Source organism: Capra hircus, chromosome 7 (assembly GCF_001704415.2).
Source record: "Capra hircus breed San Clemente chromosome 7, ASM170441v1, whole genome shotgun sequence".
NCBI classification, from domain to species: Eukaryota; Metazoa; Chordata; class Mammalia; order Artiodactyla; family Bovidae; genus Capra; species Capra hircus.
In genome coordinates this window covers 94,975,282-94,991,939 of record NC_030814.1, presented here as the reverse complement: position 1 = coordinate 94,991,939, position 16,658 = coordinate 94,975,282, and the positions used below count along the sequence as shown (strand labels likewise).

The 16,658-nt window shown below is 49.9% G+C and overlaps 1 protein-coding gene across 1 annotated transcript in view; it reads right to left on the bottom strand.

Annotated features, from left to right (window-relative positions):
* SLC44A2 (solute carrier family 44 member 2) overlaps window positions 1-14,928 on the bottom strand; it is a 31,311-nt gene extending 16,383 nt beyond the window's left edge. Inside the window, exon 1 of the mRNA XM_018051066.1 lies at window positions 14,802-14,928. Within this exon, the coding sequence (XP_017906555.1) occupies window positions 14,802-14,832 (31 nt within the window). The 5' untranslated portion in view covers window positions 14,833-14,928. The remainder of the gene's footprint in view (window positions 1-14,801) is intronic.

Genomic DNA, 16,658 nt, shown 5'->3' with positions numbered 1-16,658 from the left:
GATCATGCTCCTGTTCAGACTGCTTCTCCCAACAGCACTTAGGCCAGGTGCATACATCACACCACATTCAACTCTACGGGTGACATGGCCTGATACAATTGGTATGGGAGTGTAGGCAACAGGAAGAGATATCCAGGGTGGGGCACAGAGTCAGCACAGGATTATCAATGTGGTCATATACAGTTGGTGTTCAATAATTGTTGCTGCTCCAAGTCAGGTAACCCCTGGTGGGAGTCTGGTCACCAGCTCAGCTTGTCCCTAGAAACACCACCTCCTGGAACTTCCAGGTGGCTCAGAGGTAAAGAATCCCCCTGCCGATGAGAGAGATGCAGGTTGGATTCCCGGTCTGGGAAGATCACCCCTCGAAGCAACTAAGCCGAGCGCCACAACTTCTGAGCCTGTGCTCCAGAGCCCAGGAGCGGCAACTACTGAAGCCGCAACTACCGTGCACCCTAGAGCCCGTGCTCTGGAACAAGAGAAGTCACCACTAGGAGAAGCCCGCACAATGCAACTGGAGTAGCCCCCGCCTGCCACAGCTAGAGAAAACCTGCGCAGCAACAAAGACCCCGCAGAGCCAAAAATAAACACACAATGAAAAAAAAAGAAAGAAATGTCACCTCCTCCCCAGTGGCTTCTAGCTGTCAAGGCCCCACTTGCCCCCTGGCCCACAACCTTCAGCAAACAGGCGAGGTCCAAGGCTCCAAGCCATGCCCTTGGGTGACCAGGCCTCTCAAAGGAGCCTTGTGGTTCCTGTGGTCCCTGCCAACTCAAAGACAAACTGGTCCCACCCTGCCCAGGGCAAGCGGTGCCCAGGCTGAAGCTTCTTCTCTTTCAGATGTGCTAGGTCCCCTGGGGACACTCCTGCAGACTCCAGCTCCACCCTGATGATGCTCAAATGTGGGTCTCTGGGGAAGGCCTCACCCCTGAGTGGCACGGCCCTGTGGCACGTGCCCCCCTCAGCACCCCACATAGGGGCCTCATGGCACACCTCCCATTCAGCACGGCTATATCAAACCACCATGGTCCCCCAGGCTGCTCTGCCCTCCTGGTGCTCAGGCCAGAAACCTTGCAGTTCTCTTCCAGGATCCAACAGCTTCTCACCCCCTCCTCGGCCCCCGATCTTGTCACGTGGCTGTCATTTCCTGCCTGAAGAGTGCAGGTGTCTCCACCCTGGTGTCTGAGCTCTCACACTTGTACTCCAGTCTGTTTCCCTGGTAGGGCCCAGCGGAGGCAGTGATCACCCGATTCAGGGTATGTCCCTCCTCTGCCCTGAACCCTCTATGGCTCCCACCTCACTCTGAGCCAAAGCCCAAGTCCTCCCCATGGCCCACAAGGCTGTGCCCACTCTGCCCTGTCCCATCCCTGCCCTCAGCCCCTTTCATGCTCCCCTTTCCTTCTCCATTCCATTCACTAGCCTCCTTGTTATACTGTAGGTTATACTGGTTACAGCTTTCCAGGTGGCTCAGCAGTAGAGAAGCCGCCTGCCAATGCAGGAGACGCAGGTTCGATTCCTGGGTCAGGAAGATCCCCTGGAGGAGGAAATGGCAAATGGCAATCCACTCCAATATTCCTGCCTGGAAAATCCCATGGACAGAGGAGCCTGGTGGGCTATAGTCCACAGGATCGCAAGTTGGACATGACTGAGTGACTGAGCCTGGAAAACCCTATGGACGGAGGAGCTTGGTAGGCTGCAGTCCATGGGGTCGCTAAGAGTCGGATACGACTGAGCGACTTCACTTTCACTTTTCATTTCATGCATCGGGGAAGGAAATGGCAACCCACTCCAATGTTCTTGCCTGGAGAATCCCAGGAATGGGGGAGCCTGGTGGGCTGCCGTCTCTGGGGTCACACAGAGTCGGACACGACTGAAGAGACTTAGCAGCAGCAGCAGTAGCAGAGCAACTGAGCATGATACTATACTATACTCTATTATACTATACACTGTTGTTTTAAAACTTTTTCACTTTTATCAGTGGTTGTGACTATGAGGGATTCATAAAATGTCACAAAACTCTATTTGCTATTGAACTGTCTACTTCTAAATAGGAGACAGACACTGGTACAGCAATTGCTTTTATGTGGAAAGTTAAATTTTTTTGAGAAAAGATTGACACACACACACATATATATATATGTTCCTTTTTTGAATTTCAAGCCCCCAAATATTCCAGCAAAACAACAATAACAACAACAAAAAAAAACCCAAGGGAAGTTGGGCTGGGTATCTGCTGTCGAGGATGGTGGAGTTGCCACCATGAGCCCTCGTCCCCCTGGTTATATTGTAAACACACCAGGCACGGTTCTTACATCAGGACCTTTGCACGGGCTGTTCCTTTTCCCTAGAGATCTCTTCCCTGAGAAAGCCACTTGGCTCCACGTTTCTTTTTTTATATTTATTTACTTGGCTGTGCCAGGTCCTGGTTGAGGCATGTGAACTCTTAGCTGCAGCATGTGGGATCTAGTTCCCTGACCAGGGATCAAACCCAGGATCCCCGCATTGGGAGTGTGGAGTCTTAGCCACTGGACCACAGGGAAAGTCCTTCTCCACCTCTTTCAACCTCAAACATCACCTCCTTAGAGAGGCTTTCTCTGATGATCCTATCTGAAACAGCACCCTTTCCCCCGCTCCTGTTACCCTATTTTATTTTGTGTCTTGCCACCTGCCACATCACTTATTTACACACTGACAGTTCACTGTCTCTCCCCATGTCTGTTGGCTGCACAAGGGCAAGGATTTCTGTTTTCTTCATAACACTGTCCCCAGCACTCAGCGTTGCACCTGACACAGAACGGGCACTTAGTCAGGATTTGTTCAATGAAAAACCACAATATATTATTCACTTATATATAGCTAAGACTGAAAATAAAAAATGCAGCTTAGAGTTCTCCAGATGCATGTATTTTTTTAAATTAATTTGCATTAATTTTACACATAGAAGAACTGAATACATGATAAATATCCAGTGGGCAGGGAAAGGATGAATCAGTCAGTTGCCTTGACTATGCGTTAGGGAGAAAATAGTTAATTCCACTCCCACCACACAGCAAAACAAATTCCACACAGATTAATCATGCATACAAATATATAAAACTCAAAACTTCAGCAAGTATGATGGGAAGATGAAAGAGCATATTTCTACCATCTGAAAGCAGGTGAAACTGGTAAGGTGGGTGGAGGAGAGAGAAAGGAGCACTGGAATTTTCTCATGTCAGCCAAATGGCAGCCTGATCGGCAGAGGGGAAACAGTCAGATAAGAACAGCTGGTGCTGGGACTTCCCTGGCAGTCCAGTGGCTAAGATTGCATACTTCTACTGCAGGGGTCACAGGTTCAATTCCTGGTCAGGGAACTAAGATCCCACAAGCCACCTGGTGCAGCCAAAAAATATATATGTATATAGGACTTCCCTGGTGGTCCAGTGGTTAAGAATCTGCTTTGCAATGCAAAGGACATGGGTTCCATCCCTGGTCAGGGAACTAAGATCCCACATGCTGCGCAGCAACTAAGTCTGAGAGCCACAACTAGAGAGTCCACATGAATTACAAGAAATAGATCCAGCATGATACAAAGAAGATCCTGCATGCTGCAACTAAGACCCGAAGCAGCCAAAAAAAAATATATATATATATATACGTTGCTGTTCAGTGGCTCAGTCATGTCCGACTGTCTGTGGCCCCATGGACAGTGGCCTGCCAGGTTCCTCTGTCCATAAAATTTCCCAAGCAAGAATACTGGATCAGGTTGCCATTTCCTACTCCATGGGATCTTCCTGACTCAGGGATAGAACCCACATTTCTTGCATCTCCTTCACTGCCAGGTTGATTCTTTACCACTAGTGCCATTCATGTATATATATATATATATATATATATATATAACCCACTTTATGGGGAGGAAGCAAGTGGTCAGTTCCTACTCCAGTTTTGAAGGGCGAGTGGGAGCCACTGAGGGTGTCTGAGCATTATGAGGCCAAGCTAGGGAGGGAAAGACACATGGGCAGGCAAGTCTCAGCTCTCAGGGAAATCGGTAGCCATGGATGGGACAGGTGGGCTATAGCCTTGCATTGTCAACTTGAGTTATCCTTCCATAAGATGGAATTAAAGATGCAGAGAGAGGCACCTGGTTTAGCCTTGGCTCAAGGCCTTGCCTTGTGGGTGGCTCAGGAAATAAAAGAAGGAACATGGGTACTGCGGGGCTTCCCCCGTGGCTCAGCAGTAAAGAATCAGCTGCAAGGCAGGAAATGCAGGAGACATGGGTTCAGTCCTTGGATCCGGAAGATCCTCTGGAGAAGGAAATGGCAACCCACTCCAGTATTCTTACCTGAAAAATTCCATGGACAGAGGAGCCTGGTGGGCCACATGGCTCACCATGAGGTCACGAAGAGTCAGACACAACACAAGCGACGGAGCACGCACAACTGGTATTGTCATCTGATCTGTTCCATTAGCTCCTGTTTTAACATTAGCCAAGTGGGGTGGAGGCAGGGGCAAGGCGAATACTAATGGTTTGATAACTGAGCCTGGTTCAAACACTGCAGGACAAAAACTTGCTGAATCTTTGCAACGATGATGCAAGATAATAAGAACAGCAGAACGCCCCAGTGCCCCCACATTACTGTGTGCCAGGCGGTCTTCTAAAACATTACATGGTGCGCCTTGGTTCACCCTTACAGCAATTCTGTGAGGTTGACTCCATCACTGCTCCCATTTGACAGATGCAGAAACTGAGGCCCAGAGAAAAACAACATGCCAGTGCCCACAAAAATCAGGAGCAACAGAGCTGGGCCACCCAGCTACTGAGTTAGTGTTTCCTTTGGATGCTGTAAGCAATTACCACCAACTTGGTGGCTCAAGACACAAATTTATGGGACTTTCTGGTGGTCTATTGGTTAAGACGTCACCTTCCAGTGCGGCGAGTGCAGGTTTGATCCCTGGTTGGGGAGCTGGGACCCCACAGGCTTCACGGCCAAAAAGACCAAAACATAAAACAGAAGCAATATTGTAACGAATTTAATAAGGACTTTAAAAATGATCCACATTTTTTGGATCATTTGTTTGTTTCTTCATTATTTGGGTCATTTGTTTCATTTGTTTGGAAAACAAAACACACAGAGATTTTATTATCACAGTTCTAGAGATCAGATGTTCAAAGTGCATCTCACTAAGCTAAAATCAGGGCGTTGGCCAGGCTATGTTCCTTCTGCAGTTTCTCAGAATCTGTTTCCTCGCCTCTTTCCAGCTTTTTGGCTCATGTCCTCCTCCTCCATCCTCAAAGCCAGCATTCCCATCAAGCCTACATCTACTTCCACTGCTGCGGCTCCTCCTCTGACTCCCCTACCTCCATCTTTTCTTTATGAGGACTCTTGTCCTTGGGCCCATTTGGATAACTGAGAATAATCTCCCCATCTCAAGATCCTAAACTTAATCCCATCTGCAAAGTCCTTGTTGCTGTGAAAGCTAACACATTCATGTTGTTTAGCTGCTCAGTCATGTCAGACTCTTTGGGACCCTATGTACTGTAGCCTGCCCAGACTGCTCTGGGCATGGGATTCTTCAGGCAAGAATACTAGAGTGGGTTGCCATTCCCTTCTCAAGGGGGAATCTTCCTGGCCCAGGGATCGAACCGGAGTCTCCTGCATTGGCAAGCAGATTCTTTACCACCGAGCCACCAGGGAAGCCCACAGGGTTCCAGGAATTAGGACATGGACATCTTTGCATGTGTGCTAGGTTGCTTGAGACATGTCCAACCCTTTGCGAACCCCTGGACTGTAGCCCATCAGACTCCACCATCCATGGGATCCTCCAGGCAAGAATACTAGGGAGGGTTGTCATTTGCTTTTCCAGGGGATCTTCCCCACCTCAGGGTTCTGGCACTGGTAGGTGGGTTCTTTACCACTAGGGCCACCATGGGAAGCCATCTTCGGGGTTGGGGGTGGGGGGCTATTATTCTGTCTACTATGGCGTCTTAACCATTTTTTTCACACTTTAAAAAGGATAATTTTTACTATCTTCTGGTCACACCATGCCGCATGCAGGATCTGCGTTCCCCAACCGAGGATAGAATCCAAGCCCCCTGTGGTGGAAGCGTGGAGTCTTAACCACTGGACTGCCTGGGAAGTCCTCATGTCTTAACCATTTAGGGCAGGAGTTGTCAAACCATCCGTTCCCCACTGGGCAAATCAGTCCACCATGTTTTCATATGGTTTAGGGCTAAGAACGGTCTTTCTGTATTTAAGTGGCTGACAAGCATCACAAGGAGACTACTTTGTCACATTAAATTTGAATATCAGCAGACTTCCCTGGTGGTATGGTGGATAAGAATCCATCTGCCGATGCAGGGGACACAAGTGTGATCCCTGGTCAGGGAAGACCTCACACGCCTCAGAGCACCCAAGCCCGAGCGCCACAACTACTGAGCCTGTGCTCTAGAGCCTGGGAGCCACAGCTACTGAAGCCCCCCACCTCTAAAGCCCCGACTCCGAAACAAGAGGAGCCATCACAATGAGAAGCCCGCACACCGCATAGAAGAGTAGCCCCCAGTGCTCACCGTTAGAGAAAGCCCGAGTGCAGCTACAAAGACCCAGCGCAACCGAAAGTCAAGGAAGAAAGAAAATGTTTAAAAATTAAAACGTCACCAACTACAAATCAAGTTTGCTTGGCACACGGCCATTCTCATTCGTTTTCATACGGCCAGTGGCTGCTTGCTTTCATGTTGTCTGTTATCTGTGGCAGACTAGAGGAGCAGGCATAGACTGTATGTGAAAACATTCACTCTCTGGACCTTTACAGAAGTTCACTGCCCCCTGATCTCTAGGCCGTGAGCCAGCAGGTGTTGGGCCCAAGTCTGTGCAGCGTGTTGTGTGTGCTCTGCTTATAATGGTAAACGGCGGTAAAGGCACACCATTCATTCCCCGGCATTACAGATGGGGAAATTGACAAGCCCTTTCCCTTTGCAGTCCGCTGTTTTCCTGTGTGGAGAATGGGGCTCATACTTCATTTGCTGGTAGGTGTTGCCAGGGCTTGATGCTCAGAAAGCACTTAGCAGGGGCTTCCCTGGTGGCTCAGTGGTAAAGAATCTACCTGCCAATGCAGGAGACACGGGTTTGATCTCTGATCCAGGAGGATCCCACATGCTGCAGAGCAACTAAGTCCGTGTGCCATAGTTACTGAAACCCTCTTGGCTACAGGCCTGTGCTCCGCAGCAAGAAAAGTCACTGTAATAAGAAGTCGCAGCACCACAACACAGTGGACCCCGCTCACCACAGCTAGAGAAGGCCCACGCAGTAATGAGGACCCAGGACAGCCAAAAATAACGAAAGAAATTTACATTAAAAAAAAAAGAAAAGAAATGCTAGCTAGGGACTTGCCTCGTGGCCCAGTGGTTAAGATTCTGAGCTTCCACTGCAGGGGGGCAGAGATTCAATCTCTGGTCAGGGGACTAAAATCCTATATGCCACATGGCCCAAAAAAGTTGCTAACCAGGAACATGGTACCATTTGACAGAGGAGGCAAACAGAGGTCACACGCTCAGACCGCATAGCTGATGAGGGAAGGAGCTCTGAATCAAACCGAGGGTCCTCTGGCTCCAACCCAGGCCTTTTAGGGGCAAGTACTGGGAGAGGCAGAGCTAAAAATGCGACTGTGGTCGGGGAGAAGGTGTGGGAAGTCGAACCGTTAGATCAGGCTCCGGGAGGAGAGGCGGCTGTTGGGTCCCTCCCTTGCTGGGCACGAGGGCCAGCCCGCCCAGCTCAGTGGGTGTAGGAGATAAGGGAACAGGCTGCCCAGCCACAATTCCAGTGGTCAGGACATCAAGTGCCACCCAGCCCTTGTAGCTTCTGGAGACAAGCCAAGTCCCCAAGGCCTCCCCCACACAGCCAGCCCAGCCCTCCCCTGCCTTCCCAGAAACCTCTGCCTGGGTAATGGACATCCCAGCTGCCCAGACAAGTCCCCTTGACAAATATTTCAGGACGGCAGCTGGGTAAGAAAACTAGAAGTGATTCTACTGACCAAAAGGCTAGGAGCAAAAGACTGACCGCCTACTGTGTGCTAGGCATCAAAACAGAAATTTCCTCCTATTATTTCATTTTATTTATTTATTTTTAGCTGTGCTGAGTCTTCGTCGCTGCATGGGTTTTTCTCTAGCTGCAGTGAGTGGGAGCTACTCTCTAGCTGCTATGGGCTTCTCATTTCAGTGGCTTCTCTTGTGGAGCACAGGCTTCAGTAGTTGTGGCTCCTGGGGACTACAGCACAGGCTCAACAGCTGTGACACATGGGTTGAGGTGCTCCTCAGTCCGTGGGGTCTTTCCGGATCAGGGATTGAACCTGTGTCTCCTGCATCGACAGGTGAATTCTCTACCAGTGAGCCACCAGCGAAGCCTTAGGAACTCATGTAATCCTTATGATGAAGGATTTCCCTGGAGGCTCATTGGTTAAGACTTTGTGCTTCCACGGCAGCGGGTGTGGGTTCGATCCCTGATAGGGGAACTAGGATCCCACATGCCTAAAAAAAAAAAAAATCCTTATATCGAGGCTCTGAGGGCATGTCTATGCTGTGCTTAGCTGCTCAATTGTCTGACTGTTTTGCGATCCCATGGACCAGGCTCCTCTGATCATGGAATTCTCCAGGCAAGACTACTGGAATGGGTTGCCGTGCCTTCCTCTGGGGGATCTTCCTGACCTGAGGGCACATTGCTCAATGAAGCAGAGACACAATGATGCTTCCTGACTTGCCTGAGGGACACAGCAGGAGCTGAAATTTTGAACTCTTCTCCTGAGACCATGCTCTTCTTTTTTTTCCTTCAAAACTTTTTCAATTTTTTTTTTTTTTTTTTTGGTCGCACCTCGAGGCTGGTGGGATCTCAGTTTCCTGACCAGGGAATGGAAACCAGGCCCTTGGCCGTAAAAATGTGGAGTCCTAACTATTGAGCCTACGTGCTGTAACTACTGAAGCCTGTGCGCTTACAGCCTGTGCTCCATCCACAACAACAGTACCAAGCAATTCTCTCAATTTTTATTTTGCATCAGAGTATAGTTGATTTACAGTGTTGTGTTAATTTTAGGTGTACAGCAGAGTGACTCAGTTGTACATATATGGTTTAATCGGTTAAGTCACGTCTGACTCTTTGCGACCTCGTGGACTGTAGCCCGCCAGGCTCCTCTGCCGATGGGATTTCCCAGGCAAGAAGACTGGAATGGGTTGCATTTCCTTCTCCAGGGGATCTTCCCAACCCAGGGACTGAACCTGCGTCTTCTGCATTGGCAGGTGGATTCTTTACCTTGGAGCCACCAGGGAAGCCCTCAAGTCATGCTGTGCAGCCAAAAAACAGCAGTAACAACAGAAACAAACAGGGCTTCCCCGGTGGCTCCTCGGTGAAGAATCCCCCTGCCAGTGCAGGAGACATGAGTTCAGTCCCTGATTCAGGAGGATCCTACAGGCCACAGAGCAACTGAGCCCGAGAGCCAAAACTACCGAGCCTGTGCTCTAGAGCCCAGAAACTGCAACTAATGAGCCCATATGCCACAGCTACTGAAATCTGAGCCCTACAGCCTGTGTTCTGCAACAGAAGAAGCCGTTGCAGTGAGAAGCCCCTGTACAGCAACTAGAGAAAAGCCCACACAGCAACAAAGACCCAGCACAGCCACGAATAGATAAATAAAAACAAACAAATGACAACAGAGGCCCAGCTCCTCCCACGGTCCACAAAGCCCTATACACTCTGCCCACTCCCTCTCTTCCTTCACCTCTTCGTAGTCTACCCTTTTATCTATTCACTCCAGCCACAGGCCCTCCTGACTGCTCCTTCTAGAAACTTGAGACATGACCCTACCCCTGGGCCTTTGCACAAGTCTTGCCTACTGCCTGAGAAGTTCTACAGGGCTCCCTTTCCTATGCCTCTGGTGACCTCTGAAGAATGACCTGTTTCTATTTGAAATTAAACCCTGCCTCCAGGCCCAACAGATCACTGCCCTCCCTCCTTCCTGATAAACTTTTCTCCAGAGCCCTTCTCTGAAAGGAGAATTTCCTTAGTATCTTATCTGGGGGTCCCTTGACAAGGTCAGCTGGACAAGGGCTGGGTCTCCAGAGTTTAGGACAAAACCTGGCCCATGGTCCCTGCACAATAAATGTTTGCTGAAGGAAGTTAGGAACCTGTATGCTTATCAAGATTTAAAAAAAAAAAAAAAAAACTTCAGGGAGCCTTTAGACTAAGAAAAATCACTCTTCCCTGGTGGTAGAGTGGATTAGAACCCGCCTGCCAATGCAGTAGACACAGGTTCGATCCCTGGTCCGGGAAGATCCCACATGCCTCGGAGCAACTAAGCCCAGTGCCACAACTACTGACCCACGTGCTGCCAACTACTGAAGCCTGTGCTCCGCAGCAGAAGCCACTGCCTTGAGAAGGCCATGCACCGCGACGAAGAGTAGTCCCCACTTGCTACAACTGGAGAAAGCCAGTGCGCAGCAATGAAGACCTAGCACAGTTTCTTTTTAAATACAAAAATCATTTAAAAAATACAAAGGGAAAACCACTCTCCCTCTCACCCCTGGCCTAGAGCCATTACTTCCTCTCTGGGGGGCAGAGGGCAGTTCCTCTCACTGGATTCCCTTCTGAACACTGTCCACAGGTCACATACCCAAGCAGATTTCTAGCTATATTTATCCCTTGTTCTTCACTCCCCTTGTTTCCTTAAACACCCCGGTTCCCTACTTTGCTGTTTCACAGCCTAACATAATTAGACACTGTTTCCCCATCAGCAACTTTAGACCTACTTCATCTTACAAGGCAACATAGTAGCCCATTCTAGGAACAGTGCCTTTTCTCATGAAACCAACCTGAGGAGCTTTAAAAAGATACAGACGCCACACAGACACACAGCAATAAACAGTCTAAGCTCTGGAAAGTCTTTCTGGCTGCCTTACCTCCCGGGCAAGGACAGTGAGCTGAGAGCATATGAAGAGTTCTTTTACTCAGAAACCTAAAATCTTCTGTGCGGTTGAGGGCTTATTTTTAATTTTCAGCCCTCCCCACCCCAGTAGACAGAATACATTAATTTTCTTATATGAGTTTTAAATCCTATTTTAAAATAATTTTCCTTGGGACTTTCCTGGTGGTCCAGTGGTTAGGACTTGGCACTTTCACTGCAGGGGCCTAGGTTCTATTCCCCGGTCAGGGGACTAAGATCCCACAGGCCACCTGGTATGGTCAAAATAATGAAAATTCTTCCACTGGGGACTGACTGGGAAGCCGCAGGAGATACCTTCCTTATCAGGAAAGAAGGGTCTTATCAGAGATCTGCACATTTTTTCCTAAGGGCAAGGTGTTAAAGATTTTAGTCTTTCTGGTTAATATATTGCCTCTCTCACATATTCTTCTTCTTTTAAGAACCACTTAAAAAAAGAGCCATTCTTAGTCCTTGGGCTTCCCTTGTAGTTCAGTTGGTAAAGAATCTGCCTGCAAGGCAGGGTTTGATTCCTGGGTTGGGCAGATACCCTGGAGAAGGAAATGGCAATCCACTCCAGTATTCTTTTTTTTTTTTTAATATTAATTTATTTATTTGGTTGTGCTGGCTCTTAGTTGCAGGATCTTTGATCTTCATTGCCACAGGCAAGATCTTTAGTCGGGGCTTATGAACTAGCTTCCCTGGTGGCTCAGAGGATAAAGCGTCTGCCTGCAATACGGGAGACTCAGGTTTGATCCCTGGGTTGGGAAGATCCCCTGGAGAAGGAAATGGCAACCCACTCCAGTATTCTTGCCTGGAGAATCCCATGGACAGAGGAGCCTGGCAGGCCTATAGTCTATGGGGTCGCAAGAGCTGGACATAACTTAGAGACCAAACCACCACCAGATGCATGAAGGAAGTGTAATGTGGGGGATGGAGAAGAAGAATGTTTTCTTAATAAAGCTTTCATCTTCTGTCTTTTGAACCACGTGAATGTATTATCACTTCCTCCAAAAAAGGTATAATTAACAATAACCTCTCCCAACAATATTTTTTAAAGCTCAGATGCCAGAGCCCTCCTACTGTCTGAGTTGAACTCTTTAGCGAATGGGGCTTTGGAATCTGTTTTTAAAACAAGTGCCATGGGCAGCCTTCCCTGGCAGTCCAGTGGTCAAAACTCTGTGCTTCCAATGCAGGGGGAATAGGTTCAATCCCTGGTCAGGGAACTAAAATCCCACCTGCCTTGCAGCGCGGCCAAACAAAACAAACAAACAAAAAAACAAGCATTGTGACTTCTTTCTCAGTCCCGCACCCCCATCAGAGTCTATTGTTTTAGGTTCTAGAATATTTTTCCATGCTGCTCATGCCAAGGGTGGGTTGGAAAGGATGGCAGTGAGCCTTGCTGACATCCGTCAGGGACAGGAGCCATTTCCTGGCTTCCTCAGAGATGCTGCCTTCCTCTAGGTATGATGTATAATAGGGAGGAAGCTTTCTGTCCTGCCCAGTCTTATCTAAGTATATGTCCTGACAAAGAGGTTTGCTTCCACATCAGCTCCTAGAAAAATCCACATCCTCAGGATCACCAGTCCCAGAGGCCTCCTGAGTGTCTCCAGATAACCAGGCACGGTGAAAAGCACTTTTCACCTGCCAGTACAGTCTGCCCAGCCCGACTAATGAAAATACCAAGTCTCAGAGAGGTCACCAACTCACCTACAGTCACACAGCTTGTATGTATCAGAACCAACCAGGATTTGAGCCTCTATCAGTCTGACATCACCCCCTAAATTCACAGTGACTGATAGGAAGACGCCAGAGTACAAGGGAATTATAGGGGACCCACTCTTCCCAAAGCACAATTTCCCAGGGGAAATCTCCGTTTCCTGGCAGGAACTTCACAGGGCAGTGCGAGGACCCTAGATTTTTGGTTCTGATGAGAATGAATGACTTACAAACTAAGCAAGAAATCCCCATCATCACGCCCACCCTTCACAGCCACTTCAAGGAGTCAAATCCTGTGGCCCCTCTGGAGGAGGTGCAGGCCTGGCTGCAAGACCTGTCTCTCATTCTGAAGTCTCCATCTCACACTCCCCTGGACTTCATAGAGAGAAATCATGAAGCAACTGTGTGGTTAATTTGCTGTTCCCTCTGCCTGGACCACACTTTGCTTTAATCTTCCCATGGCTAGCTCAATCTCCAGCCGTTGGTCACCTAAAATAATCCCAGATGATTCTGCCCCAAATACACACACACACACACACACACACACACACACACACATACACAAAGACAGAAACACACACACAATGTCCTGTTCATTGCCTCACAAAGCATACAACAACCTAAAATTACTTATTTATTCAAGAATTTTTCCACTCTGTTCACTGCTGTATTCTGTGTCTAGACACTGCCTGAAAAAAGGATGCTCAACACATACTTGTCGATGGAATGTGTTTCTAATGCCCAGCACAAGGTCTGTTGGACACATAAGTCCCCTGTCTCCGGTGTGGTCCTGGCAGGTCTACGGCTGGCTCCCTTTGGCCAAATACTGGGTGAACCACATTATTGTCCCCTCTGTCCCCAGGCTCGCCTTCCAGAGACCAAAGATATCAAAGGTGCTGCCCACAGACAGGCAGGACCCCAGGTGGAGAATTCCAGATCAGAGAAAGCCAGCCACACCCAAGGGACAGACAGCACTGGGCAGCCACGGGGTCTGGGGCTTGGGCCAAAACCAAGAGTGAGGGGGCCCCTCAGGAGGTCGGGGCTGCCAGCTTCAAGCAGGGAAGGGAGTGGCTGGGCAGTTGCCAGGCTCTTGGCTGGGCTGGGCAGGGACAGCCGTGTCTATCTGTCTGTCTGTGCAGCCTCTGGAGGCCGCAGTCCCTGAGGGGAGGGAGGCACAGCTCTACTCGGCTTGTTTTTCTTGATTATTTTTAAGTGGTTTCCGGCCCCCTCCCCAAGGCCCTTGGGTCTCTCACAGTTTCCAGGAAGTTTTGGTTACACAAGGAGAGGTGGCAGAGCCCCTTTACCCCAGGGCAGTGTCACGTGGGGCGTGTGACCAGCTGGGCTCTGGGGACCCAAAAATGGAGAAGAGAAAAGAGAAACTGAGGACTACACACCCCTCCGTGGGAACCTGGGGAAGGGAAGCACCACAGGGCGTGGGTGGGGAGGAAGCCTCATCATTGCCCCATTTCACCGACCCAGAGGCTAAGGCCGCCCTCAGAAGTTGGCGGGAGCGGGTACCTGTCGCGGGGACCCCTTCCAAAGGCGAGCCAGGCCCCCGGCCGCTGGCACAGGGCAGGGAAAGTTTCTCAATTGTTTCCTGCTTCCTTCCTGCCCCTTCGCCGGTGGCGCCCCTATTTCCGCCCTTCCCAGACGGCGGGCGAGACCCGATGGGTTCCCATCCCAGGACTTGGTCCGCCGAGACCTGCCTCAGTTTCCCCATCTGACCGAAAGCCCAGAACGGTTACTTCTAAGGGCGTGTGAGCCGGAGGAAGCAGTGGAGAAAGGGAATTGGAAGAGGAGGAGGATCTAGAGGGAGGCTGGGGCCCTGGTCCTTTTCTGAGCCCCGATCGCCGTGCCTCCCCTCCCCCGCCCTGCATCCGAGCCGCCCAGATAACGGGACCTCCCCAAGCGGAGCATGCGCCATGCGTCCCCGCCGATCACCCGGAGGGGTAGCAGGGGCTCCCGAGAGGGGACGCGGGGCGACCAGGCGGGAGCAGGGGGTGTGGGCTCGGCGCAGAGCAGGATGCAAGGCCGGGAAGCAGGAGGAGGCCCTTAGCTGCAGCGCGGGTGTTTAAGATCTCGGATGTCCCTTTCCCAAGGCCCTCCAACTCATCAGAAGCGGACGCGGGCCAGAGGCAACTCCTACCATAGGATCCGTCCTTCCGCTCGTCCACCATGGCCGCGGCGGGCGGGGAGGGGTGTCCGGGCCAGCGCGACCCCAGCCCGGTCGGGCTGGAGGCTCCGCGGGCTGCAGCTCCCCGCCCAGGGCCCGGCCCCGCCCCTCCCATCGGTCAGCCCCTCGCACTCCCACCAATAGGAGCCCCGAGAGGGAGGGGGCGGGACCCGGGGCGGGGCGGGGGCGGGCTCGAGAAGGGGTGGGGCCCCAACCTTTGTTTTCCATCTGGGATCCTGCGAGACCCTCTTGGTCCCTTTAGTGGGCTAGAGGCAGACGTCTTTCATGCAGTCACCTATCCAACCATTCATTCGCCAAATAGATACTGAACATCAACTGTGTGCCAGTGAACAGACGAAAAGATGCATGTTTTTCATACATCAGATTGGCAAGAACTTGAGTTTGATAACATCAAGTGTGTAGACAAAGCTATGCTTTTTCCTCTAGTCGTGTATGGATGTGAGAGTTGGACCATCAAGAAGGCTGAGAGCCGAAGAATTGATGCTTTTGAACTGTGGTGTTGGAGAAGACTCTTGAAAGTCCCTTGGACTGCAAGGAGATCCAACCAGTCAATCCTAAAGGAGATCAAAACTGACTATTCTTTGGAAGGATTGATGCTGAAGCTGAAGCTCCAATACTTTGGCCACCTGATGTGAAGAGCCGACACGTTGGAAAAAACCCTGATGCTGGGAAAGATTGAGGGCAGGAGGAGAAGAGGACAAGATGACTGGACAGCATCACAGATTCAATGGACATGAGTTTGAGCAAGCTCCCAGGGACCATGAAGGACAGGAAAGCCTGGCGTCCATGGGGTCGAAAAGAGTCAGACACAACTGAGTGACAACAACATCAAGGGAGGTGATCTGATGCTGTGGGTCTGAATGTTCTCTAGCAAAAAGATTAAATCCAAACTGTGCTCACTCTGTACAATTCCTCTCTGTCACTGACCCTAGAGAAACCATAGCATGTATATGCACAGGCAGTTAGTGCCAGAAGGTATTACCTACAGCTTTGAACATTCTTGTATAAAATGGGGGAGAATGTGTGTGTCCACCAGTAGAGCAGAGCATGCAAACCCAGCGGTGTGCTCACAGAAGCGGGCAGCATTCAACGGATACAAACAATGCAGTCAGGCTTCCCAAGGGGTTAAGAATCCACCTTGCAATGCAAGGGACATCCAGTTCAATCTCTGGTCCTGGAAGGTCCCACGTGTTTTGGAGCAGCCATTCCCATGCACCACAACTACTGAGCCAGTGCTCTAGAGCCCTGGAACTGCAACTACTGAGCCCACACACTGCAACTGCTAAAGCCCAAGCATTTAGAGCCTGTGCTCTGCAACAAGAGAATCCACCTCACGTGAAGCCTGTGTGGGGCAACTAGAGGAAGGCTGCATGCAGCAGCCGTGAACCAGCACAGCCAAAAATAAATAAATAGATCTAAAAAAAAAAAAAAGGCAGCAAAGAAAAGGAAACAGGTCATCAGGGAAATGCACATTAAAACTTGATAATACACAACTACACACCCACCAGAATAGCTAAAACTCAAAAGACAGACGGTACCAAGTGTTGGTGAGTATCTGAAGCAAACGGTGGCTCTCCTACACTACTGGTGGGGGTGTAACATGGCACAACCACTTGGGGAAAAACCTGGTGGTTTCTTATAAATGAGCACTTACAGTACGATGCACATATTTACTCCTAAGTATTTACCCAAGAAAAATAAAACTGAAACCACTCACAAAAGAAAGGCTAGACCTGCAAAAATGGGTATGCAAATGTTCACAGGAGTTCTGTAATAGCTTTATTCATAATGGCCCCTAGCTTAAAGCAG